Raw genomic sequence first — 27862 nt, 5'->3', positions numbered from 1 at the left:
ATGAGGCTCCGCCTCTGCCCCTTAGCCACAGTCGGCCTCCCTGAAAGGGTTATTCTAGAGAGATTTCTTCCCGTCCCAGTGCAGGGAGGGAAAAGTTGGTGAAACACCTCACTCTGTTATCAAAGAACAAGGGATTACCTCAAGTAACCCAACGTTCTTTTTCTAACTTCGCTCGGTGTTTCACTATGGGAGATATAGACTACTCCCGGACTGCACTCTCCAGAAAATAGAAAGAAGGTTCTAGATAAATGTCCCATCAGAATGAATCAGACATACCAGCCTCCAGTACTGCATGTGCTAAAGATGGACCTGAAACATCTAGCCGGTAGAACCGTGCAAACGTGTTCCCTGAGGCCCAGCTCGCAGCTGTGCATAAGTCCAGTACTGACACACCCTTAAACAATGCCCAGGATGTTGCCATACCTCTCGTGGAATGGGCTCGTAGACCCTCTGGTGGTTGTGAGCCCTTACATCTATATGCCACTGCTATAGCCTCTATAATCCAATGTGACAACCGTTGACGAGACAAGGGTTTTCCTTTATGAGGAGTGGCCCATGATACAAATAACTGATTATGTCTCCTAAAACCAGCTGTTCTATCTATATACTGACGCAAGGCCCTTACAGGGCACAAGCAGTTAAGTTTCTGATCCTCCACAGTGTTAAAAGGTGGGGGGTGAAAAGCCGCCAGTTCTACTGTCGGGCATCTGTAAGCCAAGCCTATCACTTTTGGCACGAATACAGGATTAGGACGCAGGTGCACCTTAGTGTAGCCTGGGTCAAACTGCAAACATGAAGGGTGGATGGTTAATGCCTGTAATTCACCAACTCGCTTTGCTGTGGTCAGTGCCAAGAGCAAAGCTGTTTTAATGGAAAGAAACTTCAGCCCCACTCCCTCTAAAGGTTCAAAAGGGTGACAACAGAGTCCATCAAGTACCAAGGACAAGTCCCACGGCGGAAACAAAGGTCTGCAGACAGGCCGTTTACGACGTGCCCCTTTCATAAACCGAGAGACCAGAGCGTGCTGTCCTGCAGGCTTATCCCCAAAACCCACATGACAAGATGAAATAGCTGCTAACTATACCTTAATTGTTGAAAAAGCTTTCCCTTTATCCAACAACTCTTGTAAAAAACAGAGAAGCTCTGACACCGAGCACTGAAAAGGAGTGATATTTCTTAGTACACACCAATTTTCAAAAACTCGCCATTTATGCTCATATAATGTGCGCGTAGAAATAGCCCGGGCTAGAGCATCCACACCCAGAGGTGCATTTTCGTCCCACAGAGAAAAATACAGAAGACGTGCGTTTTCCTGCGAGGCGAAGAGATCTACGGCTGCCTGTCCGTATCTCTGCCACAACTGAGTCACCACTTGCGGGTGAAGCCTCCAATCTCCGTACAGAGGATTTCCCCTTGACAGAAGATCCGCCCCTCTGTTCAGTATCCCCGGTACATGTCGCGCGAATGGACAAAAACCGGGCGCTGCTCCACAGGAGAAGCCTCCGAGCCAGCTTGTGTAGCTGTAGTGAGCGTGTCCCACCCTGGCGGTTTATATAAGCTACCACAGTAGAGTTGTCCGTTTTTACCAAAACATGCTGACCTTGGAGAAAATTCTCGAAGTGTCTTAGTGCCAAGACCACTGCGAGAAGCTCTAGATAATTTATGTGAGCCAGACTGACCTGGGGGGGCCACAACCCATTCACAGCTCTGCCCATTAGAGTTGCTCCCCAGCCTAGCAAAGACGCATCCGTCGTTAGGGTTATCCTCGCGGACGCAGGACGGTAGAGATGACTGCGGGTGTATAACCGCAGTGACGCTACCCACCGTTGAAAATCTCTCATCATGAGAAGTCCCCACTGCACCACTGAAACAACTGAAGCCAGGAGTCCCAGCATGCGTAGGCAAAGCCGTAACGAGACCACCTTCCCCAATCGAAAACGGGAAAGACATTGTTCGAATGACATTTCTCTCCTCTCCGACAGCCGAACTCGATAGGTGAGGGAGTTTATAGTCAGGCCTAAGTAATCTGTGCACTGTGAGGGCTCTAGACGACTCTTGGTCAGGTTTATTTTGAACCCCAGATTCTCTAAGTGACTCAACACTGTATTGGAATCTCTGAGCGCTTGATGCCTCGTGCGGGAGCAAACGAGGTAATCGTCTATATAAGAAAAAATCCTGATCCCTTTGTTTCTTGCATTCGAAGGCCTTGCCTTCGAATGCAAACCTGAGATATTTTCTGTGTGCGGGGTAAATATCTATGTGAAAATAAGCATCTGACAGATCGATTGTCACAAACCAATCGTGCTGACGAATCGACTGACATAGCACTTTGTGTGTTAACATCCTGAACGTGTATTTGCGTAGATGTCTGTTTAACACACGGAGATCCAAGATAGGGCGGGGTGCTGCGCCCTCTTTCTTTGGAACGACAAAGTAGCGGGAGTAAAAACCCTGCTGACTTTCCTTTTCTGAAATCACTTTGATAGCTTTTTTGTTTAATAGGGATATAATCTCTTCCCTTAGGATGAGAGCTGAATCCCCGCTGGCCAAAGAGACCAACACACCGTTGAATTTTGGCGGTTTCATAGAGAACTGTAGTCTGTACCCGCGAGACACTGTGGACTGAACCCATGGATGAGTAGCGAATGTGCGCCACTGGGCTGCCCGAGCTGCAAAAGAGCCTCTGTCGTGGATTGATGACGTCGATCTCCGGTGGAGACAGGCGTCTCCGCTCAAAGAAGGGGCGTGAGCCCCTTCTAGTGGCCGTGGACAGAGAAAACTTTGTTTTGTTTTTATTTTGAAACGTGGGGAGCACATCGCCCTCGGCTTTACGCCTGGCTGCGATAGTGTCTTTTTTATTTTTATGTCCGTCAAACTGAGTGCTTGGTGACACACGGAACATTGAAAACCGAGCCCCTGTAACTCCTCTTTCTCTGGAACTGGAAAAGAGAGTGGGATAGGGGTTCCTAGAAGTTTCATAACTGGGGAGCCCTCTGAACACAGAAAACTGGGGCTGCAGCTCTTCTCCACTTTTCTCCGTTTGGTGGGAGAAGGAGAGTTTAAGGGAGGAAGCTGACGCAGTCCGCTTCTTCTTTTCTACTGTGGGGTGGGGAGGCGGACGGTTCTTAGCTGCTACCGCTGCAAAGGACTGTTTTCCCCACGGCCCGGGGTTAACTGTTCTAGGTCGCTGACTGACCTGTTGACAAGGAAGGCCCACCTTAACGCGTTTAACCTCAAGCTACGGTGATCCTACTTTGGCAAGCTAATGCTAAGTAGGGATAGCACAATAGTAGCTCCAGTAATTTAATACGAAAGCTACCGAGTTGACCAGAGAAGAGCTCACCTTGACGCGTTCGCCCTTCTCTGTAGCTGAATAAACAGCGAAAAATGCACTTCTTGATGAAGGGACTTATTCAGCACTTCTAATGCTAAGCTGCGGTCGCGTTCGGCGACGGATTCCAATGACAGCCCGTCTAAGAACTGTTTAGCGAGCACAGCCTTGCCTAGAGCGCTGAAGGAGCTTGTAGTCCTTCACGGGAAGAAAGCACGAATAACCCTTTCAGGGAGGCCGACTGTGGCTAAGGGGCAGAGGCGGAGCCTCATTACGAGTCGACCTGTCTGTCATGGACAGACGTGATGCAATTGGAGCTTACGTAGTTGGTCACGCCCAAGGCGATTCCCCATAGTGAAACACCGAGCGAAGTCCCTTAGCTCTCGCGGAGATTGCGGCAGCCCATAGAAAACAATATATTTCGTGTTTTTTAAATGGCAAACATTTCTGACATAAACTGAGTTGTAGTTGCTTGTCTTGGATCCCAAAAACAATACTTTACAAGTATTAAGTCATTTGCATGCACCGTTTGAGAGCTATTGAAGAAAGAAATCTGAATATGCGAATATGAATCCAACTTTACCGGAGTGCAGTTAGCTAGATCAGTGACTGATAACATATGTCATTTTTGTAAGACTCATTGCCTACACATATTATTATGTTAAGTTAACTTCTATATATCTGTTAAACATTGGGGATTGCATATTTTAATCTGTGGCACCTGTAGCATACGTATCTGATGTTAATATGCGACATGTTGTATCTAGTTAGCATAAAATGCTAAGTTTAGCTAAATATAATTAACGTTTAGTAGTTAAATGAAAACACTAGGTAAAATGTTAGATAAAATTATGGACAAGAACTTTAAGTAAAACCGAATATGCGTACAAAATAGGTTAGATTTGTAAGTAGCCGAACAGAGAAGGCCTGTCGCCTTTAAGTTAAAGAGACAGCTCAGGCCACCACCAGGATATGGTTTAAATCCCTAATCCATTCAGTTAGCTACTTTCTACAACTTCAACATGTGTTAATCCTTATTTTATTCCGTTTTATCCTCCTCTTTATAACCTCCTTTTTAGAGCTGGCCAATTATGAAAAGAATGTCAACAGAGCCATCCATAAATACAATGCCTACAGGTAAACCTTCACTTTAATAAGTGCAAATAATCCACTTTGAGTGCAGATATAGTATAATTTCCATATTTGTGTTTTGCTATACATACTTTGATGCATTATATTTTTATTATTTATATTCATTCATTCATTATCTGTAACTGTTTATCCAGTTCAGGGTTGCGGTGATTATTTATTTTATTTATTTATTTTTAGGAAAGCTGCCTCTGTGATTGCAAAATACCCAAACAAAATCAAAAGTGGTACTGAAGCAAAGAAGCTGGTAAATGTATTGTTTTCTTAAGTTCATATGATAGTGTACAGATGCACTGTTTAGGGCTAAGTAAATATTGTTTCCTCCCATTCTTCCTTTAGGATGGAGTGGGAGCAAAAATTGCAGAGAAAATAGATGAGTTTTTAACCACAGGGAAACTTCGAAAACTAGAAAAGGTAATTGAGTCTTCTCAATATATAACATTTATTCTAATAATGGGTATTTAGGAGGATATAGATTTAACAATATTGACATACTTAGTTTTGTGGTAGATATAAAAGCACAGTACTACAGAAAACCTGGTAAATATCTCATTTATCATGAGATCAAATGTATTTATCTTCTGCAGATTCGCAGTGATGACACCAGCTCATCTATCAACTTTTTAACTAGAGTGACTGGAATAGGGTAAGTATTATTATGCAGAAATCATATTATGCAGTGCAAAGTCTGTTGTTGCTGTTGTACTCTGTCATGATAAAAACTCTTCCTGCTTCCTTCTTGATAGGCCAGCTGCTGCCAGGAAATTCTATGAGGAAGGCGTTAAAACTTTGGAAGGTTTGTTCTCAGTGTTTTCTTTACACCACTGTTTGTCATATTATATGTCAGCGTTGACTGTTTAGACATTAATGTATATTTTCATTCTTTCTGTTGTTTTACACTCTTCAGATTTGAAAAAAAATCAACACAAACTAAACCACCATCAGCAGATTGGCTTAAAGTAAGCATTTATGAATATTTAAAAAGGATTGTTTATTTTCTCTCTCTGTCCTAAAATTCAACCTGGTGGTGGCAGATTCTTTAATTTCATGGATTTGGAAAACATTGCCATGATCTCTTTGTCTCTGTCATTCTCTTACTTTAAAGCACAGCTTAAGATGATTTTCACATTATTTCTATCTGCCTCCTCAAGCTAGTTTGTTTTTCTTTCCATGAATTGTATAGCAACCTTAGGTTTAAGAAAGGTTATATAAATTAAACTAATTAATATTTCTGATCAGTTTGAGTAGTTATTGACTCTTTGAAGAAAACTGTATAGTGATTTTTTTTTTTAATGCATCACTCAAAAATTGTTCATCTTTGGCACGTAGAATCTAACATCCATTTTTCCCAAAAACAAGCTGATATGTGAACTCATCTGACCACAGAATGTTTCCACTGTCTTTCGGTCTATCCCAGATAACCAGAGTTATATATGTCTTTTTTTGATGCAGTGGCAGAGAGTGTCAAGTGAAAATGATTTTCCAGAGTGATTTCCCAAGCCCATGTGGCCTTTTAGACAAAGAGATTTATCCGGACTCCCTGAAACTTTTCATGATGTTATGAAATGTAGATGGTGAAAGACCTAACTTTTTTTGCAAGCTTATGATGAGGAATAATGTCTTTAAACAGACTGGCTCTTCTCTCACAAAGTTTGGCACAAAGTGATGAAGCAAGACCCATCCTAGCTTGCAAAGACTATGGTGGATGCCCCTTTTATACTCAGTCTTTATTAACTTACCTGTTTACCAGTTAATAGTGGAACATTTCAGAACAGTGCCTTTTTCCCCAACTTTTTTTGAGTGTGTTGTAAGTATTGCATTAAGTTAGCTTTTTTTATAATTACAAGGAACAATAAGGTTTGACAGTGAAAACATTGAAAAGGTTTTCTTTGACCTATTATCAGTTAAATAAAATTTCAAGCCATAACATAATTAGTTTTTAGGCTTTTTTGCATATTGATGGTTTTCAGTGTCTGTGCTATTTGTTAATATTCATAGTTATAAATAAAATAACTTTTTTATTTTCTGTAAAGGTACTTTGAAGAATTTGAGAAGAGAATTCCCCGCTCAGAGATGCGGAAAATGGAGGTGGAAGATTGTTTTTTTCGTTTACTATAGTCATTTAATGCATCATGTCACCTGACAGAATAACTGCATGTTGTTTTTAGGCTCTAATACTAGAAGAGTTGGAGAAGCTGGATCCAGAGTATATTGGCACAATCTGTGGCAGCTACAGGCGAGGTTTGATGAATTAAAATTTCTGTGTAGTAGAAAAAAATAATTGCTAGCTCACATCTAGAGAACAGTATTTAGAACATGATTTATCCACATGAAATATATGAAATTAATGCAGTCAATATAATCTTTATCTAACTTTCAGGAGCAGAGTCAAGTGGTGATATTGATATTCTGTTAACCCATCCTGACTTTACTTCACAGTCTGAGAAGCAAGTAAGCACATACTGATACGAAAATCGTATTAGGTTTTGAATTTATGAACATTTAATAATTTGGGTTAATATATTTATGTAAACTAAAGCCTATTTTTTTGTTGAGGGAACTGTTATAATTATTATTTTTTTTAATAGTTATTGAGCACTGAGCCAGGGTTTGCAGTTGCTAATTATACCCAGATTTGCTCACTTTTTCGCGTTAGACAGCGATTCTGGTAATAAGTGCTTTTCTACAGTTGTTGTGTTGATTAAATGACTAGAGTTACACTTAGTGTCAGTGGAACTCAAGCTTTGTTTAGGACAGTGTTATAATCAGAGTTACTGATGAACGATTGTGGGTAGTAGTGCCTACTAACTTGGGCCGGATTAGCTCACTTTTTAGCGATAGACATAAGTTCTGTTAAGTGCTTTTCTGTCGGTTGCTGGGGTTATAACAGCTAGAGTACCACTAAAGTTATACTTTATGGTGGTAATAACATAGTCCAGTATGTATTATGAGCCATATATGGGTTTTATTATGTAGTCAACATTATTTTATTTGATTACACACATTCCCCCGGCTCAACATTAGCTGAAGCCCCGATAGCTGTTCGCGACATATGTAAACATTACTCAGTGAGTGAGTGAGAGAGAGAGGGAGGCAGGGAGAGATGGGCGCATATGTGTGTTTGTTTGTCTGTGACAAAGAGACAGAGAGTGTGTTAGTAGAAGCCCAGAGAGCAGGCGTTACAGTCAATTCTGTTCCCTGTTCCCCCCTGTAGTGCGCATGTGCGAAATTATGATGTTGTTCAACTTTGGTTTTAAAACTGTTTATAGGTAAAAATGTGCTTTACGAGTATGCAAGGCATTGCTTGCTGACTTTTATTGCTCAAACTTTATTTAGATACATACTTAGCACAAAAAGTAAAAATTTGTGTTTGGTAGATTGTTTGTTTGTTTGTTGTAACAATGCTTCTTGGCAATAAATCTTATACTGATGGAAAGCCTGTTAATTTACCTTTTAAGTAGTGCCACATTTGTAAGGAACATGTATCTGTGGGATGAGAAGTAGAGCTGAGTATGTGGGTGGCGCCCTTTGCCAAATCCTATCCGCCAATGCCAAACTGCTTATTTTGCTGTTGCTATTGACACTTGTTTTGAGCTTCTGGTACCCCAATAGGCAGCTCCTGTGAACATGGGCTCTGCTACAGTGGTCATTAGGTGTCTGCTCCAAGAATCAGCACGCCATGTTTCACTGATCTGGATAGGGCCCGTGCGATAGGGCAACTTCAAGCTGGTGTTTCGCAAAACCAAGTTGTGGCATTATTTGGAATGAGCCCTAGTATCATCTCTACTGATTTGCAGTCAAGTTTGCAGGACAATATGGCCTACAGCTCACTGCCCAGACAATCCAGAAAAGACTGCACGCAGCTAATCTCCTGTTTCATCGCGCTGCCAGGAGGCCTGCCATGACTGCCCTTCACCGTGTCGACAACATGTGCACTGGAAAACTGGACATGTAAAGGAACATTATGTTCAGCGATGAGTCCTGATTCTGCCTACGACAGTTGGATCGTAGGGTCAAAGTGTGGAGAAGACGCAGAGACTGCTATGCTGATTGCTACACCGTAAGATCTTTTGGTGGAGGCAGTGTGAGTGGGGTGGCACCTCCCTGACTGTAAAAATGAGGTTTGTCATCATTGGAGGCAATCTCAATGCAGAGAGATATCGAGATTTAATTCTGCAACCAGTGGCAATCGCATATCTCCACAGTCTTGGGACCAAACTCTATCCTCCAAGATGAAAGTGCTTACCCTCACAGAGCGGGGTTTATCAGAGAATACCTCCAGAATTTGAGAGTAGATAGGATGGAAAGGCTTGCAAGCAGTCCTGACCTCAACCCCACTGAACACTGGGCTACAAATATGTGGCTCCCCCCTTCTATATTAAATTTATAGTACAATTTAAAGTGTGAAAATGATCCAAATTAGATATTACTGTATGATCAGTTCACACAGCAAGTTACAGTGAACCAACTCACCTTTATACTGGGAGTACTTGGGGGACTGTTTATCTTTTTAGGGATTTAATTTATGATAATTATAATAATCATGTGGAAAAAATATGTAAAATAAAAAGCCAATTTAATCATATTTGATCTAATATCTATTTGATACATATCCATTTTGTTAAGCATAAAGTAGATTAATAATCACAAACTTTTCCTCAAGAATGGTGTTCAGTCCTTCTGCAAATATGAATACACAAGTTTTTGTCAAATGAACTGATTGTTGTTTTTTGTGTATTAATTATTTTAATTTAAAAAAATATATATTTTGCTCTTAATTGTCACCTTTTTTATTTTATCCTCTTCCAGCCCCAGCTGCTCCATGCAGTGGTGGAACATCTGGAGTCTATTGGCTTTGTTACAGATACCTTATCCAAAGGAGACACTAAATTTATGGTAAGAGAGCTATTCTGTTTCTCTTTTTTTCACACTCTGTCTCACATGCTCTTAAATTCTGATTTCCCTTCTCATCCCACAGGGTGTTTGTCAGCTGCAGTGTGAAAAGGAAGATGAGAAAGATTATGATCACCGCCGTATTGATATCAGGTAATTGAATCACTCATTAATATGGTCATACCATTGTAATATTAACACTGTCCCACTAAATAAAGTAAATAGTGTTCAGCATGCAATCTTTTTGATATAAACCATGCTACTGATTGTTTCTGCAGCCTTGAGTGGCTTACTGCTTTAATATGCACCAAAGGGAACATGTATGAAATTGAATTTCCTAAACTTTTGACAGTGTACTATAGGGAGAAATTATCAATTAATTCCTAAAAATCAATTATTCAATACCTCAATGGCATTCTTTTAAAAAAATGATGGTTATTTCACAATGATTTGGTCCACAAATTATAATATTTTAATAAGTACAAAAAAGCAGTAAATATATAAGGCCATATATGTATATGATGTATATTACTGTATTCAAACATAGTTTAATCCGTTAGATTTAAAACCAGCTTTCTTATTTCTGAATTTATGCATATTTTATGTTCCCTTTATATTTTTTTTCTTCAGACTTATCCCTAAAGATCAGTATTATTGTGGTGTACTGTACTTTACTGGGAGTGATATTTTCAATAAGAATATGAGGACCCACGCCCTGGAGAAAGGTTTTACCCTGAATGAATACACTATTCGTCCACTAGGGGTCACTGGTAAGTTATTTATTTATTTTAATGCGTTGTGTCGAGAAAGGTCTCGGCAGTCCGGGGGCACCTCCAAGTGGGAGGTACAACTCTAAACCTATGAAGTCAAAAAGATTTGAGATTGTAAAACAATACTCATAAATGTAACAGACTTTGTAACTGTGTTTGAGCAACTACATACACGTAAAACAAAATCTGTAACTGCGTTTGAGCAACTACATACACGTAAACCTTGGTTCTTTCCAGTGAACCGCAGCGTTTCTACACGTTTATAGGGGGACCAGGAATACGTCACGAGCGGGGGAGCGCTGTGGCCAGGTTCAGAGCCGTCCCGTTGACCTTGTGAACAGCGGAGAAACGTAACCAAGAGCTCAGAGTTTCAAATACAGTGTTATCGCCCAGTGGAGCTCGACAGGGTCATTTACAACGTTTCATATAAATAAATAATAGGAAAAAAACAGGAACAGGCCCCGTTTTTATGTGTCTCTGGTGCAGTTAGGCGCGATAACATGCTCGTTGGTCAGAGCCGCGGCTCTTGGTTACGTTTCTCTGCTGTCCGTAGAAACGCGGCGGTTCACTGGAAAGAACCAAGGTTCCAAGAATCAGGAACAGAACCGGTCCAAGAACCGGAGCTCTTTTGGTGGAAAGCGCTATGGTTGACAGCAACAAATCAGTGTTCTGATTGGTTAAACAAACCTCGCGATCTGATTGGTCCAGCTAAAGCTTTCCTATTGTTCCATCAATTGGCCGTCAAAACAGGATCTTAAATCCGCAACTGCAAAAAGAGAATCACACGCACAGCAGAGAAGGCGAATGTGTGGATATTTTCCACCTCATTCAAAAACTCCCACTGTCACATTTGGAACCTTAAAAAGGTTTGCTCTTGCACATTTTAAGCCGTTTGAGAAGGTACTGATTCACACATTCACAACATATGATTTACAAATGCAAATCTTTTTTTTACACATTTGTGATTTTAAGTTATTATTGTTGTTGTTGTTGTTGTTGTTTGAAATTTGTGCATTCCAATACATTTGTGGATTTTTTAGTTTTATGTGTATGTAGTTGCTCAAACGCTGTTACATTTGTGAGTATTGTTTTACAAACTCAAAATCTTTTTGACCCTATTTTCACTCTGTATAAATCTATCCCCCAAACCTAACCATAACCTCCCGCTTGCTGGTATCCACCTCCTTACTGGTCTCTGGCCTGTATGTCCCTCCTACTTGCTGGTCTTGGGCCTGAAGAGATATATACTCGAGGTATGTGTTCTGTCAGCAGTGTTAGTATTCTAATATGGGTATTTTCCCATTTTAATTTGCTAATAGATATTATTCTTCTACTTTTTAGATTTGGCATACATTGGTCTTTTTATTTGCAGGTGGAAAAAAATACTAATTTCTGTGTTTTAGGTGTGGCAGGAGAGCCTTTGCTAGTGGACAGTGAAAAGGACATCTTTGACTACATCCATATGAAATACAGAGAACCAAAGGAACGCAGCGAATGAGGAAAAAATGTTGCTCGGGGTGTTTCAGTAAAAGTGAAGCTACATTTTCTCAGTTTCTTCACTTTCAGGGACAGGATACAAGAAGATTTTTTTAACTTTGTGTTTGCATGTGTGTAAGTTGTTAGCTCAATTATCTGTCAGTTTTTAATAAGTAGGAGAATACATTTTTGATGCGGAATTGAAGAATTTGTGTCTTTAGTAAATACAACAGTTAGAAATAGATAGGTCAGAATTTGATAATACAATTTTTAAGTATTATATATCAAATCACGAGGATGGTATTTTGAATGACAAAAAAAAAACTGCCAGACTGAAAACAAGATGATGTGACACTGCTGGCAATAAGCTAGTTTAATTTAAACGTTTCTGTATTAAATTCAATTATTTTTATGTACCTAGTATTTGTTATATATATATATTTTTTTTTTTGCAAGGTTGATTTTTTTTTTTTTTTTTTTTTTTAACAAGGAAGGTAATATTATGTAATATGTGTTCATTTTTAAAATGACAGTGCTTTGTCATGGAGAAAAAATCTCCATATGTGACAAATGGAAGTAGATTTAAAATACTGTTGCAATGATGTCATTTTTAGGTTTAGGTTATTTAATTTGTTTCCATGAGAATGGCTTGTGAGTTATTTAATATGGTTATTGAAGATAACCATAAAGGAAATCACAAGTTTCAAATCAATTTGAAAATTTAATTTTTGAAAATGGTGCCCTTTATATTGCTTTTAGTTAATGTTCTTATTAGTGGTGGGATATGAAATATTTAATCAGTAAAATGCTAAACAATAAAACTAAAAACGAAGCTTAATGTGTTTTATTGTGCAACAAACTTTTAATAATATCATCTTAGCCATTCGGCTATATATACAAAGTTGTGTATATACTTCTTTTAATGAGTGATGAGTGCAATTGTATAGTGCCCCCATGTGCTCACAATGGTGTTCAATGGTGCACAGTATAATAGGATGCCCAGTTGCAATTTTTACAAGTAAAAGTTTATAAATCATATCAATTAGTATAGTGCCTTTTACAACTGGTCTTATCACAAAGCAGCTTCACAGAATTCCAGTAAAGATAAAGTTTTAATGAAATGTAAAAATGTAAAGAATGTAAAAATCCCCCAGTGGCAAGGAAAACCTCCCTCTGAGCTGAAGAACAAAGCTTGGGAGGAACCAAGGCTCACAAGTGGGGGGGGGGGGTGGCGGCTATGCTCCTCTGGTCAATCTACTGGTAACAATAATGAGTCCATGAAAAGTTCAGAGTAGGGTTGGCAGCTCCAAGGCAATTGGTGATTGCTGGAATGTGGGCAGCTGGTCCGAAGCGTGGAGCAGGAGCTCAACAGTCACCAACAATGTCCAGCTTGACAGGTGTCCCCCAACGGAAGCTTTCCTGTTCCAGGCTACGCCTCGCCACCCTGTCCATGAACATCAGGAACAGGGGTGGAGACAAGGCATAGCCCTGACATAGTCCAATGCCCACATTGAACAAGCTTGACTTAAATGAAATCTGACACCCCAGACACTTCTGGCCCTAACTCCTGCCCAGGAGGCATGCCTCTCGGGTTAAGGAGTTCTTCAGAGTGTTCCTTCCAATGCCCAACAATACACTCAATCAAGTTTAGAGTTTCACCATCCTTACTGAGCACAGCTTGGACATTGTCCCCCCCTCCCCCTCCTGAGCTGTGTGAGTGTTTTTCAGAACCTCTTTGAGGCTACCCGGAAGTTATTGCCCAGCACACCCTCGCTCTATGCTTGGGCCTACCAGGTCTGTCTGCCAGCTTTCCCCATCATTGGATCCAACTCACCACCAGATGGTAATCAGTTGACAGCTCAGCCCCTCTCTTTACCAGAGTGTCCAAAACTAATGGCCTCAGATCAGAAGACATGACTACAAAGGGGATCACTGACCTTTTGCCCAGGGTGCTCTGGTACCAAGAACACTTATGAGCAACCTTATGTTCGAACATGGTGTTCTTCATGGACATACCACGACTAGCACATAAGTCCAGTAACATCACGTCTCTAGGGTTCAGATCAGGCAGGGCGTTTCCTCCCAATCACTCCTCTCCAGGTTTCCCAGTCATTGCCAACGTGAGCATTGAAGTCCCCTAGAAAAACAATAGAGTCTGTGCATGGAATCCTCTCTATAACTCCACCCACCACCTCCAAGAAAGCAGAATACTCTGAGCTGCTGTTCGGTGCATATACACACAACAGTCAAAGTTTTTCTCTCTGCAAGCCGGAGCCACGTTGGAGAGAGACCAACCCCTATCAAGGAGTTTGGTTCCAGAGCCCACATTGTGTGTAGAGGTGAGCCCAACTATATCTAGCTGGTATTGTTCAACCTCACGTAACAGCTCTGGCTCTTTTCCCCGCAGTGAGGTTACATTCCACATACCAAGAAGCAGTTTCCGCTGCCAAGTTCTACAATGCCAGGGGCCCTTTGCCCCTGCTCTGTGCCAGATGGGCATTGCACCGCACACCTACTCTGAATCTTGCGGGTGGTGAGCCCACATGATCCTCCCACTCTACTTTTTCGGGCTGAGCCTGGTGGTGTTACATGGGCTGTGGGGGACACTATCCCCAGGCCTGGCTCCAGGGGTTTTCATAGAGGTGCTTCTTGGATCATGTTTATCTGGATCTTCACTCTAGACCTGTTCGCCATGGGAGACCCTACTGGGAGCTAAAAGCTCCCTACAACATAGCCCTGGAGGTCATGAGACAAGCCCTTTCACCACGACAAGGCCTCGATCCAGGAAGGGTCTATCTGTCCATATAATGTAAATATGACTGCTTTGGTCAACAGTTGTTGGCTGGAGTTTAACTCCTTTTACTTACATGTTACTGACATAAATTGTTAAACATGTGTTCAACAAAATTACATATTTATTAGAAATTGCACCTGCAGCTAGTCCAACTCCACGAGTTTAGGACATTAGTTGTGACATAAGAAACCCTAGCTGTCAAAAATGGTTGTCTTTCTTTGGTACACTGACATTTCTCAGGTACTGACTGCTAATTTCATGCAGATTTTTCTAGAATGCAAAACAGCACATGGTCATGTGAACAAGGTATATAACTTGAGTTTAATTTGGCATTTTCATATATTCATTCATTCATTATCTGTAACCGCTTATCCAATTCAGGGTCGCGGTGGGTCCAGAGCCTACCTGGAATCATTGGGCGCAAGGCGGGGAATACACCCTGGAGGGGGCGCCAGTCCTTCACAGGGCAACACAGACACACACACACATTCACTCACACACTCACACCTACGGACACTTTGGGGTCACCAATCCAGCTGCAATGGGTGTTTTTGGACCGTGGGAGGAAACCGGAGCACCCAGAGGAAACCCATGCGGACACGAGGAGAACACAACAACTCCTCATTTTCATATAGTTCATGCAAATTACATTTTAATAGTAAGTTAAAAGTGTTGGAGTCACAGAATATTACGGCGGAGTTTTAGGGCTAAAACCTTATGCATCGCAGTCAGGGGCTTCACTGACGGGGTCGTCATGTCGTGTGGATGCGCTTAATAAATAATTCTGTTCACCTCACTGACTGCTTCTTTCACAACTCACTCATGGCGCACACTGTGAGTCTGTCTGTCTACATATTATAATAAATAATAACCCAAACAGTGTTTCTCTAAATATTCTAATTATATTCTCGAAATTATACAGACCTTTTTACTCAATTATTCTGAGATTTTTTCTCAGAATTACTCAGAGAATATTCTCTGAATTTTTCAGAGAAATTTTCACAGATTTATTCCAAGATTTTCTCAGAATTATTCAGAGAATATTCTCACTTTATTCTCTGAATCTTGTTTTTTTTTTTTTTTTAACGCCGTTGCCCTAAACTCCGTTGTGGAACACTCATCCATCCATCCATTTTCCACTGCGTATCTGGGTCCGGGTCGCGGGGGAAGCAATCTGAATAAAGAAACCCAGACCTCCCTCTCCCCAGCCACTGATTCCAACTCCCCCGGGGGTATACCGAGGCGTTCCCAGGCCAGTCGAGACATGTAGTCTCTCCAGCGTGTTCTTGGTCTGCCCCGGGGCCGCCTCCCCGTTGAACATGCCCGGAACACCTCACCAGGAAGGCGTCCAGGAGGCATCCGGACCAGATGCCCGAACCACCTTAACTGGCTCCTCTCAACGTGGAGGAGCAGCGGCTCCATCCGAGTCCCTCCCGGATGTCCGAGCTACTAACCCTGTTAGAACGTTCATATATTTGTCAAATTGTAATTTAGCAAATAAACAGTAATGGTGCATTTTAATGTAGAAACGTGGGTTTTATGTTATAGACTGTTAAAATAATTTATTTTTATTAAAAAAAAAATCAACTAAACAAGACTTTATTCCTGGTGTCCCCAAACCTTTGTACTGGACTGTACTAGAGCGTCCTGTTCGTTGCTATGGTTACAAGTGCATCGTCTGCGCCGCAAAGCATGCCGGTTTGAAATAAAATGCAGCTGTAAACTGTGGAGAGAACACCGAGGATCCGACCAACAGGAAGACAGTGGAGGTAGGCGCCCACCAATGACACACAAGGCTAAGTACAACGAGTAGTCACTAACACACCCACGTTAGTTTCAGTCAACCACTTAGCGGGAGTTCAGCAGAAGCGGCTGGAACGGTTTATTAACATTACTCTTCTCATTGAACAGACTCGCTGATATCAGGTAAATATATGCATTCATTTGTGAAGATCCCTTTAGAATTATTGGTCTCAAACCTAATGCTGCCTTCTTTGATTCAAAGAAACTTAAAAAGGTTTTGAGGTTTACGTAGCGATATAAGGTTTTTACTTTTCTTTATGAATTAACGTTTACTAACATTAGTTGAGCCGAGTTTGGTCAGCCAGTCATTTTTAAATCATGTTAAAAAATAAACAGTGAATATTTGTTTTAAATAGCTACACAATGCAGCCTAGGAGTGTTAATTAATGACAATTTAGTGTTATACAAGCAGTCAGCCTGTGTTTTTAAGCTACCCATAGGTAACGTAAATAAAAGCCATGACAATATAGGGGTAAATATATCTGGCTTATATCCCAAATGTTAAATTATAGTTTCACCATGCTAATTGAAAATGAGTACCCTTCATCATTAACCGATTAATCTGCAGCCGTTATTCTGTGTTTGATACACGAGAGAGTAGGTCAGCAGCACAATCTTGAAGAGGTGGCCATAGCAACGACAGCGCAAATAGTGTGGACTTGGTGGTGATGATATTGTTATGCAATAACGGTGGAAGAAGAAAAGGCCACTCCAGCAGCCCATGTGCTGGCATTATGTAACTTGCTCTTTGCTGTCGAAGCTGTGATTTTTTTTTTTTCCCGCAAGAGCGTCGTTTAGCGTGAAACCGTACCCTGAGAAGGTGCGTCTATTATTTGCGAAAATGTGATTTTTAGCTTGTGCTGTCGTTGCACCACGCGTAGAAACTGCAGAAAATCCGCCTTGAATTTCTTAGAGGTGGGCAACATAACGACATTATATCTCTACCGTGATACTGTACATTCTTAACATGATAAACCCTTTTTGAGTATGTTGTGGACGCAATCAGTGCCTGAAGAATACTGAAAACCAATTTTAGTTGTGGTTTTCTGGTACATTTGGTGTGTGACATTGTGATATGAACATTTCTCTGATATATTTTGTCAGAACACACCACTACATGGGAGTGGACACCAATCAAAATGGAGGAATCAGAGGAGTTTGAGAGTAGCCTCCTCCATAAAAAACACATGTAAAAAGAATAAATTAATATATTTTTTTTATACAGAATAACCATGTCTGACAGAAAGGCAGTGATCAAGAATGCAGACATGTCTGAGGAAATGCAGCAGGATGCTGTTGAATGTGCCACCCAGGCTCTGGAGAAGTACAACATTGAGAAGGACATTGCTGCCTACATTAAAAAGGTAAGACTTAAGTCTGTAGTTAGATTTACATATGAAATATGTGGAACATAATCATCTGCGAACATCAAAGGTAGCAGAAAATAGACCTGAAATTTTATGATCTGATATTCTTTGTAGTGTCAAGTCAGGATTTAAAATCTTTCTTGAGTAGTGTTGATAACAAACTGTCATGTTAAACCTGCTTCTTTTTCTCTCTCCCACAAGGAGTTTGACAAAAAGTACAATCCCACCTGGCACTGCATTGTGGGCAGGAATTTTGGAAGCTATGTAACCCATGAAACCAAGCACTTCATCTATTTTTACCTGGGCCAGGTGGCAATTCTGCTGTTCAAGTCTGGCTGAGCCTCACTATCAGCTAGCCCTTAAATACTGACTGTACAGAAAGGCTGATCATTCCTGTTCTGGGACCTGCCTTCTCTTGGCTGCTTCTCATTTTGTTTCTCTTTGTTTTAAGAAAATGGTGGCATAAGCGGCAGAAAAGTATTAAAAAAAAGTGTATTTATTTTTGTTTTCTAAAAACAGGTTGAAAATTTTATGTAACTTTTTATTTAAGCAAAATTGTTTGGCTCTCTGGGTGGATGCAAGGATTAGTTTATTTGGGACACTGAAAGGATATACTTTAAGCCAGGAATTGCTACCTATGGACCAAAATCTCAAATTCATAACTTTGTACATGATTAGAAGTTGAAGACACCAATTATGAGACACACACTCAGGGTTGGTTATGTTATTGTTGGTATGAGTATGTTGGCCTTACTGTTACATAGACCTCTAGTGTGTCACTTAAATAAACATTTACATTGCTTCACTGCTGTTTTTGGTATTGATTTCCATTAAATAAAGATTCCATTGTGGGGCATTTCTATTGGTCCATTGATCATGACAAATCAGCTGTGGTCCACTGACGTAGTAAACTAAAAGCCCGACAAAAATAAATATGGAGATAGATGTTTATTTTTTTGGACAAAAATGTAATATTTTTAGACCAAATAAAATTTACAATAAATACCCCAGTAAAACATGGACTGGCTATGCTGTTCATTTTTTTCCAAAAAGTAGTAGTAAATGTGATTCCATTACAAAAATGTGGGATTGAGTGTTAACAGAATCATATCTCCCCCCCAGTATTGCATAAAAACTAGCTATTGTGGATTGCAAATAAAATGGTTTTATTTGCATTGCAGATGTTATAGTTCCTTGTTCCAGCTTTGAATAATTTTGTTTTACATTCCAGAAATATTTTGAAACAGCACAAAAATTCCAAAATCATTACACGTTAAACTGAAATTAACCTAGAGTATCTACAATTGCATCCTTTACTCTGCTGGGTGCAAATACTGTTCCAAATTTTTGATTCCAAAATCTAGCTTTCTGAAAGCAGCATTAAAGCAAAAACCTCCACATATATGCACTCAATAGTGCCAAGCAATTCCCCTAAAGGATGTTTCTTATCCACAATCACCTTACCACAAATAGCTGCAGCATTCACAATTTCATCTCTATGGTTTAACTTGTGCAGGGCAAAACAATCTGTAGAATAATTTATTCTGGATCTTAAATTAAAATGAACACCAATTTAGGGGAGGAAAAAAAAAATGCTACGTTTTACCCAAAGCATATCATGTGGTTAAAGAATGCATTGACATTTAAATTACATACTAGGTTTTTCTTTTTGAGGTTTACATAGCAATATAAGATTTATACTTTTCTTGATGAAGGAACGTTTACTAACCTTAGCTGAGCAGAGTTCGGTCAGCCAGTAATTAAGTCATGTTAAAAAACAGTGAATGTTTGTTTTATATAGCTACACAATGCAGCCTAGGATTGATAACTTAATGACACTTTAGTGTTATACAAGCGGTGGGTCTAATAGAGCTCTACCTCCCAGCAGATGTTTTTTGTAAATCTAGATACTTTCAAATGCTCAGCATTAGCTCGTCTATACCAGGATATTACAGATATCTAATAAAAAAAAAATCAATATGAATATAGCAAATAAAGCATGTTCAAGTTGTCTGCAACTTTATTTAAAATTAGCAAAACACAAAACCAGAGTTAATGGTTGTAGCAACTGTTTATTAGAATTTTAGAAAACCAGTTTGTGGGGGTACACTCCATTAGACAGGAAGAATTGGGAGCGCAGGTACCCCTTCAGCTGAGGAACCTTCTTAATGAGGGGCAACAGCTGTGAATCCACTGCTTTCTGGTCCTCTTTCCGCTGTTCTGTCAGCTGGTACTTCTACAGTAAAGTAAGATGGGAAAAGTTGAGGAAATTTAAATTCATTTATATATATATATATATATATATATATATATATATATATATATATATATATATATATATATATATATATATACACACACACACATTACATTTATATCATTAAACATTTTATATTACACCTTTCAGTTTAAGTATTTACCTACTAGGGTTATCTGAAAGCATCATGAAACATTTCAAATCTTCTTTCAAAATAAATGCATACATTCTGTAAATAGATCAGCTTGTCATTTAAGGCCTCCTAAAATTGAGTGCCCTGTCCACAAAAAGGGAAATTTACCTCTTTCTCTGTGTCAAATATCTCTCCTTCCTGGTGTTTGGGCTTCCTGAGCTTCTTCTTCTTGAAATAAGCATCAGTTAGAGTCTTGGGGATCTTGACACTGGAAATATCCAATTTGGTGGATGTGGCAATGCAGAACTTCTGGTGAGCTCTGCGAAGAGGAACTCTGTTGATTGCCAAGGGACCTGGAGAAGAAGCATAAAGTCTAAATTAATCCAAATAAGAATTTCTGCATGAAACTTAATTTTCAAACCAAATATTGAACCAGGTACACATATGCAATTCAAGGATATGATTTCATAAGCCAAGTTGTGCTCATGAAAATAAACAAGACATACCAGTCACAAGTAGGAGACCGCTAGCCAGCTGCTTGAGGAAGACCACACGCTGGAAGAGGAGAAATTTTGTCTTAAAAATAGAAACCACATACCAGCTTGTGCAAAACACTAAACAATCCTACACAACTGATTTACAGTTCAAAATTCTTGTGAAATTCCAAAGAAATGAGGATCAAGGCATTTTGCAGTGGACCATAAAATGAATGCAGTCATGGACATATGGGAGTATTGCACTGCAAATGTGACAACAAAATTGATTGGAAATCAGTAGGCTCAAAACTTGCAGTGCTCTACTCGCTTATGTTTGTCTTCCAGTACTACACCTCCACTCTGAAATGTAACCTGTGACATCGCAAAACAGTCACTGTGGAATAGCGGGCTATGGTAACAAAAACAATGACAGCTATAAGATGTTTATTTATCCTGTATGTGTGTGTTTCGTTTTTTGAGCTTGAACACAGCTTAGCCTCACAATTTCAAATGCAGTGACCGTTTTTTTCCCATTCCTTGTTGCACTGTAATGTGACAAATCTCTCTGACATTAAATTCTCACTTGATGCTCTTGGAACTAAAAGCATGCAAGCACTAAAACAGTACCCCGTTCTAGGTACCAAATTTGCCTAATGGAACGGAATTGAGAGGTGTATGCACCATGCAGTGGAAAAGCACCTAAACACAAAGGTGAAAGTGTCAAGAAAATACTAATTAACTTGCTAACATTTTATTACTGTCAGTGCAAACACACTAGGCAGGATTAATGCCTTGCCATTTCAATGTTTAAAAAAATTAAACCTATGCAATAAAGGTAACCTTTCTCACAATCCAGGTTAACAAAATCCAGATTAAGTCAGCAGTATTTAGGCATAATTTAGGCACCTAGGCATAACCAAGTGTAAGGTGTATAGCCCTTTATATGTTGCATTTTTGTGCACCATGGCCATGTCACTGATTGTTTTCCTCATATACACAAGTCTGTTCTTCTCTATATAGGCATGTTGATGACTGTTTAAATATTAGATTGCAAGTTCAGGGATCTCAAATAGTAAGCAAACAGCGACGTAAGCAAAAATCATAAGGGTGGCTTTTGTCTGTCGTGACGATGCAGATGACCAAGACAAAATTTGTGTTGCCAGGGACACCAACACTTCACACAAGAAATAGTCGTGTCCATTCCCACAGTAGGCAATTTAAATGAATGCTCATAACACAATATCAGTCTGAAATACACTACCATTTCTCTCCCGAATTTAGTATTTAGGAAAACAGCTCAGTGGATTTTAAAAGACAAATTTGTAACATTCATAATGTGCCGATTAGTCCAGTTTCTGAAAAGGACTAATTTACACAATTATGAGAAAAAAAAAGTTGTGTATTTATCACATTTTAACAGTGATAAGTAATACAATAACATTGTACCTTGCCACGATGGCGCCCTGTTAGCATAATGAGTACTGTTCCAGGGGTGATGGAGGAGCGCAGCTTCCTCCTGTGCTGGCAGAAAGGCTTGATACCATGACTCTTCAACTTACGGGGAACATCCTCAGTGGGATAGTAACGGGGCTTAAAAAAAATAAATACATTGAACAGTGATTATAAATTCTGTGAAACTGAGAACTAAATCATTTAGGTTTTCATCTGAACGGCATGTTGAAAATTTTAAGCAAAATTTTAACCTGAGTCTCACCATCTTACGCAGTCTTACAACACGATTGCCTCCATTTTTGTCTCCCCCAACAGCTTTAACCACTGTCGTAGGGGTCTTCTCCTTCAGTTTCTTCTCAATCTAGTAAGCAGTTGTAAAACACATCAATGAGTGTTTGACTCAACATAATGATACCTCAATTATTTTCACAAAACCGATAGACTACATATTTGAAAAGGAGATTCACTGAAAAATGTGGCGAGAGCAGAGGGAGCCTTGCCCAAGGATTTTCTAGAGATACACTCACCTTGGTTACAGGTGCCTTGACCTTCCTCTTGTACATGGCCCGGCGAGCGAACATGGCAGAGCGGGAGAAGCGGCCTATACCCCGGGCCAAGACGGGGTTGCGGCTGCAGTGCCGCTTACGGGCTACCTTTTTATCACCCTCAGCCATCTACATGGAGATTTTAAAAATTCAGTTATTCTCAGATCTCCCTCAAAAAACAGCACAGAAAGAAAACATTGATCAATTAGCCAGAATTTGGCCTGTTGATTAAACAGTATTGTAAACAATGTATGAGCTGCTTTTCAAAATACCCATGCCACTAATTTGGCCAACAACTTTTAAGCTTTCAGAAATACGAAGAGAATATATGAGTATTTGGTTACATGTCTAGCTCATCTTCAGACAGTATAATTTTAAAGAAAATGCCACTGCTATATAGAGTATTTTCGAGACGTAATTTACTGGGCTCAACTTTCGTTATCAGAAGTTACATTACCATTGAAGAATTACAAAGAGCATAACGTCCCATATTTTTATTGACAGAAAAAAACACATTCTAAAGCAACCTAGTTATTTAAAGATTACTGTCAACCAACTCGCTAACAAACGTGACTGACTTCAGCAGGACTCAACCGCCAGCCACAAAACTCCCTAGTGTTAGAGAAACGATTCCGAACACATAAAAAGCCTTCCAACAACATAAACCATACAACCACACAACGGCCAAAGCAGAAATGACCGGGAGTTTGAACATGAATGAAAACATGCTGTGAGCATAACGGTCTAAAGCCCCTCAGAAACAATCTCGGGCTTCAGGCCCAAATTCAGAATAGATAAACAAGAGCAGCAAAACATCGAAGACAAAAAATGTTCATAGATTTTAGTATTAACAGAACGAACACACTGTCACATAATATCTGCAATTAATATACGGTCCCGTTCACACAGATGATAGCAGATTACATTTAGAGAACATGGACACGGTGGCCACAATTACCTTTAGCTAGAAAAAAAGGCCGACATCCGGGCACTTGACGTTTATATACTCGTGACGTGTCACGCTCACTTTTCTTCGACTATATTCTGAAGGTCCGTGTGCCATGAACGAATCTCTGACTGCCACCTACCGACCAACACAAACACAAATAAACACACCCACGGAGCGGAATTTGAGTTCGTTTAGAAATATTTAATTAAAGTATATAATATTTTATTATTTGCTAATCTGTTTGCCAATAGATATATGCTGATGCAAAATTTGGATGGGGGCTGCACATTTAACAATTCCATTTATCATTTTTTTCCCTTTTCCTTTTGTCTAACAAATATATGTAAAATTCAGTCATTGTCTGTAACAACTTTACTTAGTTCAGGGTCACAGTGGGTCCAGAGCATAATAGGATTCACTGGGCACAAATCAGGAACATACTCTGGATGAGGCGCCAGTTCATCACAGGGTATCACACTCACACATTTGCTCACAAACACATTGATATGGACATGTGCATAGCCAATCCACCTAAAACAGGTGAATTGTCTGGGGAAGCCCTAGAGGAAACCCAGACAGTTATCCAAGGATGCGTTTGAACACAAAACCCCAGGACCATGGAGCCGTGTGACAGCTACACTGCATATTGTGCTATATTGTGTCTTGCTGTTTTCATTCCCGTCTTGGATTGGTGTTTTTTCTTACACTGCAGCATTTTAAGGCTATGGTGATGTAGCACTTTCTTAAAGTGCCCATAGATATTTTGGGACCTGATGCCTCCAGCTCGGTTTATTTTGATCATTTCAGCCCAAAATTCTGCCAGCCCTGTCACTATTTTGCACCATTCTGAATTATATTGTGTTTGTGTTGTTTAGTAATGGCTTCTAAAGAGGTACCTAACTTGTAAAATCCTATAATTTTTTTCTAACTTGGCTTATTTGCTTGAATTTTTCCATTGTATGGTATGCCTAAAGAAACTGACTAGAAAGGGAAATACAGTCACAGATACAACAACTCCTAATTTGGCCTTTGGATTTTAGAAGCTTCTCTCAGACTGGTTAAAATGATAGTCAACTTGGTGTATAACTTGGATGTTATAGTAATGTTATAGTAAATGAAAGCTAAAATAAATCGGCCAGGAGTTTAAAATTACCTCTGATATGAATGACATCTTTCAAATATACTATATTAAGTTATTGTGAGATAGATACCCTCACACAGCACATGAAATATGTTTTTGTTAGTGTTCACACTTATTGTAATACGGCCTATAACATAGTGCGTAAAGATCACACTCCTAAAGTAACCCACAAATGCAAATGCTCATCGAGGTTAAGGTTCATCATTTTCGTTTTAAAATGAAGGATTATTGAAAGAAAAAAAAAACATTTTCCTTTTTCAAAAATGTATTTATATTTGAAAAATAGCACATAGACAATTTAACATCATATTAAACATATGAACTGATTCGGAAAAATAAAAAAATAATCCTTTGGTCAGATACTTTGTATCAAAATTCCCTTTCAATGATCCTCTTGAATTCATGGGCTCTAAAGAGGACAGAAGAGAACACAAAAAGTTCATTTATATTTTAGTAATCTTAATATAGAGATAAAAAATTTGGCTGTAGCTTAAAAATTTGGTAAGTTTATTTGACTGGGTTTCATTATGCAGTCAATCATGGGTAAATATAATTGGCTTTACATTAGATAAATAATGTAATACTTTGGGTCTAAAAGCTGTTATTTAATGACCTATGTATGAAATATGTTGGGAAAAGGGTGTGAAAGTAAGGTTTTGGCAAACACCTTACCTCCAGTTCATTTAATTTTTGTCTTCACAGTGCTGAATTAAAAATGTCCTAAATGTCGTTCATTTTGAAAATGTAATTCTGTGAAGATTATGGCGATCTTGTAACATCTAAAATATTTTAATTTTTTAAATATTTTGTCGCTCGTAATACACGTCACAACTTCCAACGTGCGACACCCGCCAGTGTGCGGTTTCTTGAACTTTTTGACAGCTCACTGCACGGCGCCAGTAAAAGGATGACGACACGCAGAGAGAGGACAGCATTTGTTTGCTGCCAGTGGATAATTTAAGTTCGGCGTTTTTTTCCCCATTACTACAAGGACTCAAATAGACATTGAGTATTTTACTTAACCATCAACACAACGTCTTTTTTTCGGAGTTAAAATGTTTTGTTGCATGCAGAAATGTTATTTCATTTTTCTGCAGTCGTTCATTAATATCATAAATGTAACACAGTATAGTTTGTTTATACATAGCACAAAGGCAAAAAAAAAAAAAATCCTGTTATATGCAGTGTTATTTCATGTAAAATTTCAGAAGGATTTTGTGGCTCCCAGTGTTTTCTTTACTGTGTGAAACGGGTCCAAATTGCTCTTTGAGTGGTAAAGGTTGCCGACCTCTGGTCTAGAATTAGTCTATTAGAAGGTTCAGACAGGGCACTATTTTTGTGGCTGTGCTCTAGCAGCAAATCATCTTAATGAAGCAATGCAAGATATTTACTGTCCTTAGTACTAAAATGTCCAGGGTGTGTGATCATAAATTAAAGAAACAGTTAAAGCTTCCTCTCATAGCAGTGGCGATTGCTCTAAGACTGCAAGGGAAGCTCATTCATTCATTATCTGTAACCGCTTATCCAGTTCAGGGTCGCGGTGGGTCCAAAGCCCACCTGGAACCATTGGGCGCAAAGCGGGAATACACCCCGGAGGGGGCGCCAGTCGTTCACAGGGCAACACAGACACACACACACACATTCACTCACACCTACGGACAATTTTGAGTCGCCAATCCACCTACCAACGTGTGTTTTTGGACTATGGGAGGAAACTGGAGCACCCGGAAGAAACACACCACACCAACTCCTCACAGACAGTCACCCGGAGCGGTAATCAAACCCACAACCTCCAGGCCCCTGGAGCTGTGTGACTGCGACACTACCTGCTGCGCCACCGTGCCCAAGTGAAGCTCAGCTTCCCCTAAAATGTAAAAAAAATAAGTGATCAAATATATACTGTTTGTGTACATGTCATTGAATAAATATGCACTACAACGCCCTCAACTTTTGTTCAGAATCAGCTTCTTATCACTGGTAAAGACGCTGGCCCCGACGCTCAGCTTCTGCATGATGATTGGATTTGTCTGAGGCTGAATCCCTTTTTGATTGAAAGCGAAATGAGCGAATCAGCGATCCCTTGGTGTAAAGATCCGTGGGAGCACAGGCGGACATACTTCACATGGGCCAAGGCCGTTTAAGCAGCGTAGCTCTGCTGGCCATTGAGAGGACACTAGTCAAGTCCCTGGAAAAGACGCCTTGTTGGTACGACAGGGTCACAGATCATTTTCTTAAAAAGGAACGGAGGGTAGAATTTATGTATAAATAAACCGACACATTTTATGATGTAGGCCGAAATTGAGCTTCCCCTCCTTGAAAGACCAGCATCCGCCACTGTCTCATAGCATTGCTGAAGCCGGAGCAGAGCTCCTAGTATCCCACCCTCTGTGCAATCATTTTACAGTCCAAACCTACCGCTGCCAGGTCTACAAACATAGTGTCATGGATCCACGAAATGACCAAGTGAACATAGTTAATGTTATATTTTAGCAGACCTAAAAAGCCCCATTGCTTTTCTAAAAATCTCCTTGACCAGAGACGGAGTAAAATGAGAGGCCTTGCATTTGAAAGGTGGAAGCAGTTTAGAAGCAGCAACACCACACAAGAGCCAGAGCTGGCCAATTTTCTCTTGAAGAGGTAATTTCAATAATTTCTTTAAAAATATATTAGTACAGACACCCACGTATAGATTAAAATGAGTAAATGCCATAGGTTGTATGTTTCATATAAAGGAATAGAGGCATAGCGACATTTGAAAGGTGTTAGGATTGTGTTTTATAAGGTGAATAACATGATTGAAAAGTGTAAATACAATTGTTTGTTTTAAAGAAATTGATGCAGATTCATGTGCATTTCTCTGTGGTGTATGTGTTTTCAACAAATTAAGGAATAAGAATTTTGTTCAAAAAGCCTTGCATATTCACCTATTTAATGTGGAACAGAGAAATCAAGCTTGGTATTACACAGCAAATATAAGCGTTTCACTAGTAGGTAGATTTTTTAGTGACATGATGTACAATTGATCGTGTGTTTAAATGGATAAAATGGGAAATGAGAAGTGTTTCAAAATTAGTTTTGTTTATAAAAACCTAGTGCTAGCTTTAGCTTCGCATAGCTGTATAAGGTGGACATAAGTATTCAATAAGAACCTGGAGAATAACGCAAATAAGGTGAAACTAAATGCTTGAATTTGAAAATTATGAATAACATTTACATTTACATTTATGCATTTGGCAGACGCTTTTATCCAAAGCGACTTACAAAAGAGGATCTAACATTCTAACTACAGCACAAATTATACAAAATACCTTACATTAAGTGCAATA

At 39.6% G+C, this 27862-nt stretch overlaps 3 protein-coding genes across 5 annotated transcripts in view; 2 read left to right on the top strand and 1 right to left on the bottom strand.

Moving 5' to 3' along the window:
• Positions 1-12423, top strand: part of polb (polymerase (DNA directed), beta) — a 14332-nt gene extending 1909 nt beyond the window's left edge. The window contains exons 2-15 of one of the 3 annotated variants that reach the window (XM_066644196.1): positions 4411-4468; positions 4661-4727; positions 4820-4894; positions 5068-5126; positions 5227-5276; positions 5388-5439; positions 6514-6568; positions 6649-6721; positions 6861-6931; positions 9290-9376; positions 9459-9526; positions 10004-10143; positions 11382-11396; positions 11547-12423. In XM_066644196.1, the coding sequence (XP_066500293.1) occupies positions 4411-4468; positions 4661-4727; positions 4820-4894; positions 5068-5126; positions 5227-5276; positions 5388-5439; positions 6514-6568; positions 6649-6721; positions 6861-6931; positions 9290-9376; positions 9459-9526; positions 10004-10143; positions 11382-11396; positions 11547-11641 (965 nt within the window). In that variant the 3' untranslated portion in view covers positions 11642-12423. Of the gene's footprint in view, positions 1-4410; positions 4469-4660; positions 4728-4819; positions 4895-5067; positions 5127-5226; positions 5277-5387; positions 5440-6513; positions 6569-6648; positions 6722-6860; positions 6932-9289; positions 9377-9458; positions 9527-10003; positions 10144-11381 lie in introns of all 3 variants that reach the window. The other 2 variants (XM_066644197.1, XM_066644195.1) reach the window with 2 other exon arrangements.
• Positions 12424-16208: 3785 nt separating this feature from the next.
• dynll1 (dynein, light chain, LC8-type 1) lies at positions 16209-19431 on the top strand. The gene is made up of 3 exons (XM_066643652.1): positions 16209-16339; positions 17442-17580; positions 17785-19431. The coding sequence occupies exons 2-3, from the start codon at positions 17449-17451 to the stop codon at positions 17920-17922; spliced, it is 270 nt and encodes an 89-aa protein (XP_066499749.1). The 5' UTR covers positions 16209-16339; positions 17442-17448; the 3' UTR covers positions 17923-19431.
• Positions 19432-19585: 154 nt separating this feature from the next.
• rpl6 (ribosomal protein L6) lies at positions 19586-22593 on the bottom strand. Its single transcript, XM_066643651.1, has 6 exons — positions 22429-22593; positions 22164-22262; positions 21896-22039; positions 20480-20528; positions 20142-20326; positions 19586-19819 (listed from the first exon to the last, which is right to left on the bottom strand). Exons 1-6 carry the CDS (start codon positions 22573-22575, stop codon positions 19667-19669), a joined length of 777 nt encoding a protein of 258 aa, XP_066499748.1. The 5' UTR covers positions 22576-22593; the 3' UTR covers positions 19586-19666.
• Between the last annotated feature and the right edge of the window lie 5269 nt (positions 22594-27862).

Source organism: Hoplias malabaricus, chromosome 14 (assembly GCF_029633855.1).
Source record: "Hoplias malabaricus isolate fHopMal1 chromosome 14, fHopMal1.hap1, whole genome shotgun sequence".
Lineage (NCBI taxonomy): Eukaryota > Metazoa > Chordata > Actinopteri > Characiformes > Erythrinidae > Hoplias > Hoplias malabaricus.
Note: the sequence above shows the minus strand (reverse complement) of the source record. Positions and strands in the feature narration are given on the sequence as shown.

Excerpts from the sequence above, each read along its gene's own strand:
- dynll1 (XM_066643652.1), top strand. The coding sequence starts at position 17,449 with ATGTCTGACAGAAAGGCAGTGATCAAGAATGCAGACATGTCTGAGGAA. Across the intron at positions 17,581-17,784 it reads TTGCTGCCTACATTAAAAAG|GAGTTTGACAAAAAGTACAA; the intron begins GTAAGACTTAAG and ends CTCTCCCACAAG.
- rpl6 (XM_066643651.1), bottom strand. The coding sequence starts at position 22,575 with ATGGCTGAGGGTGATAAAAAGGTAGCCCGTAAGCGGCACTGCAGCCGC. Across the intron at positions 22,040-22,163 it reads TTGTAAGACTGCGTAAGATG|CCCCGTTACTATCCCACTGA; the intron begins GTGAGACTCAGG and ends ATTTTTTTTAAG. Across the intron at positions 20,529-21,895 it reads CAGGGCGCCATCGTGGCAAG|CGTGTGGTCTTCCTCAAGCA; the intron begins GTACAATGTTAT and ends CTCCTCTTCCAG.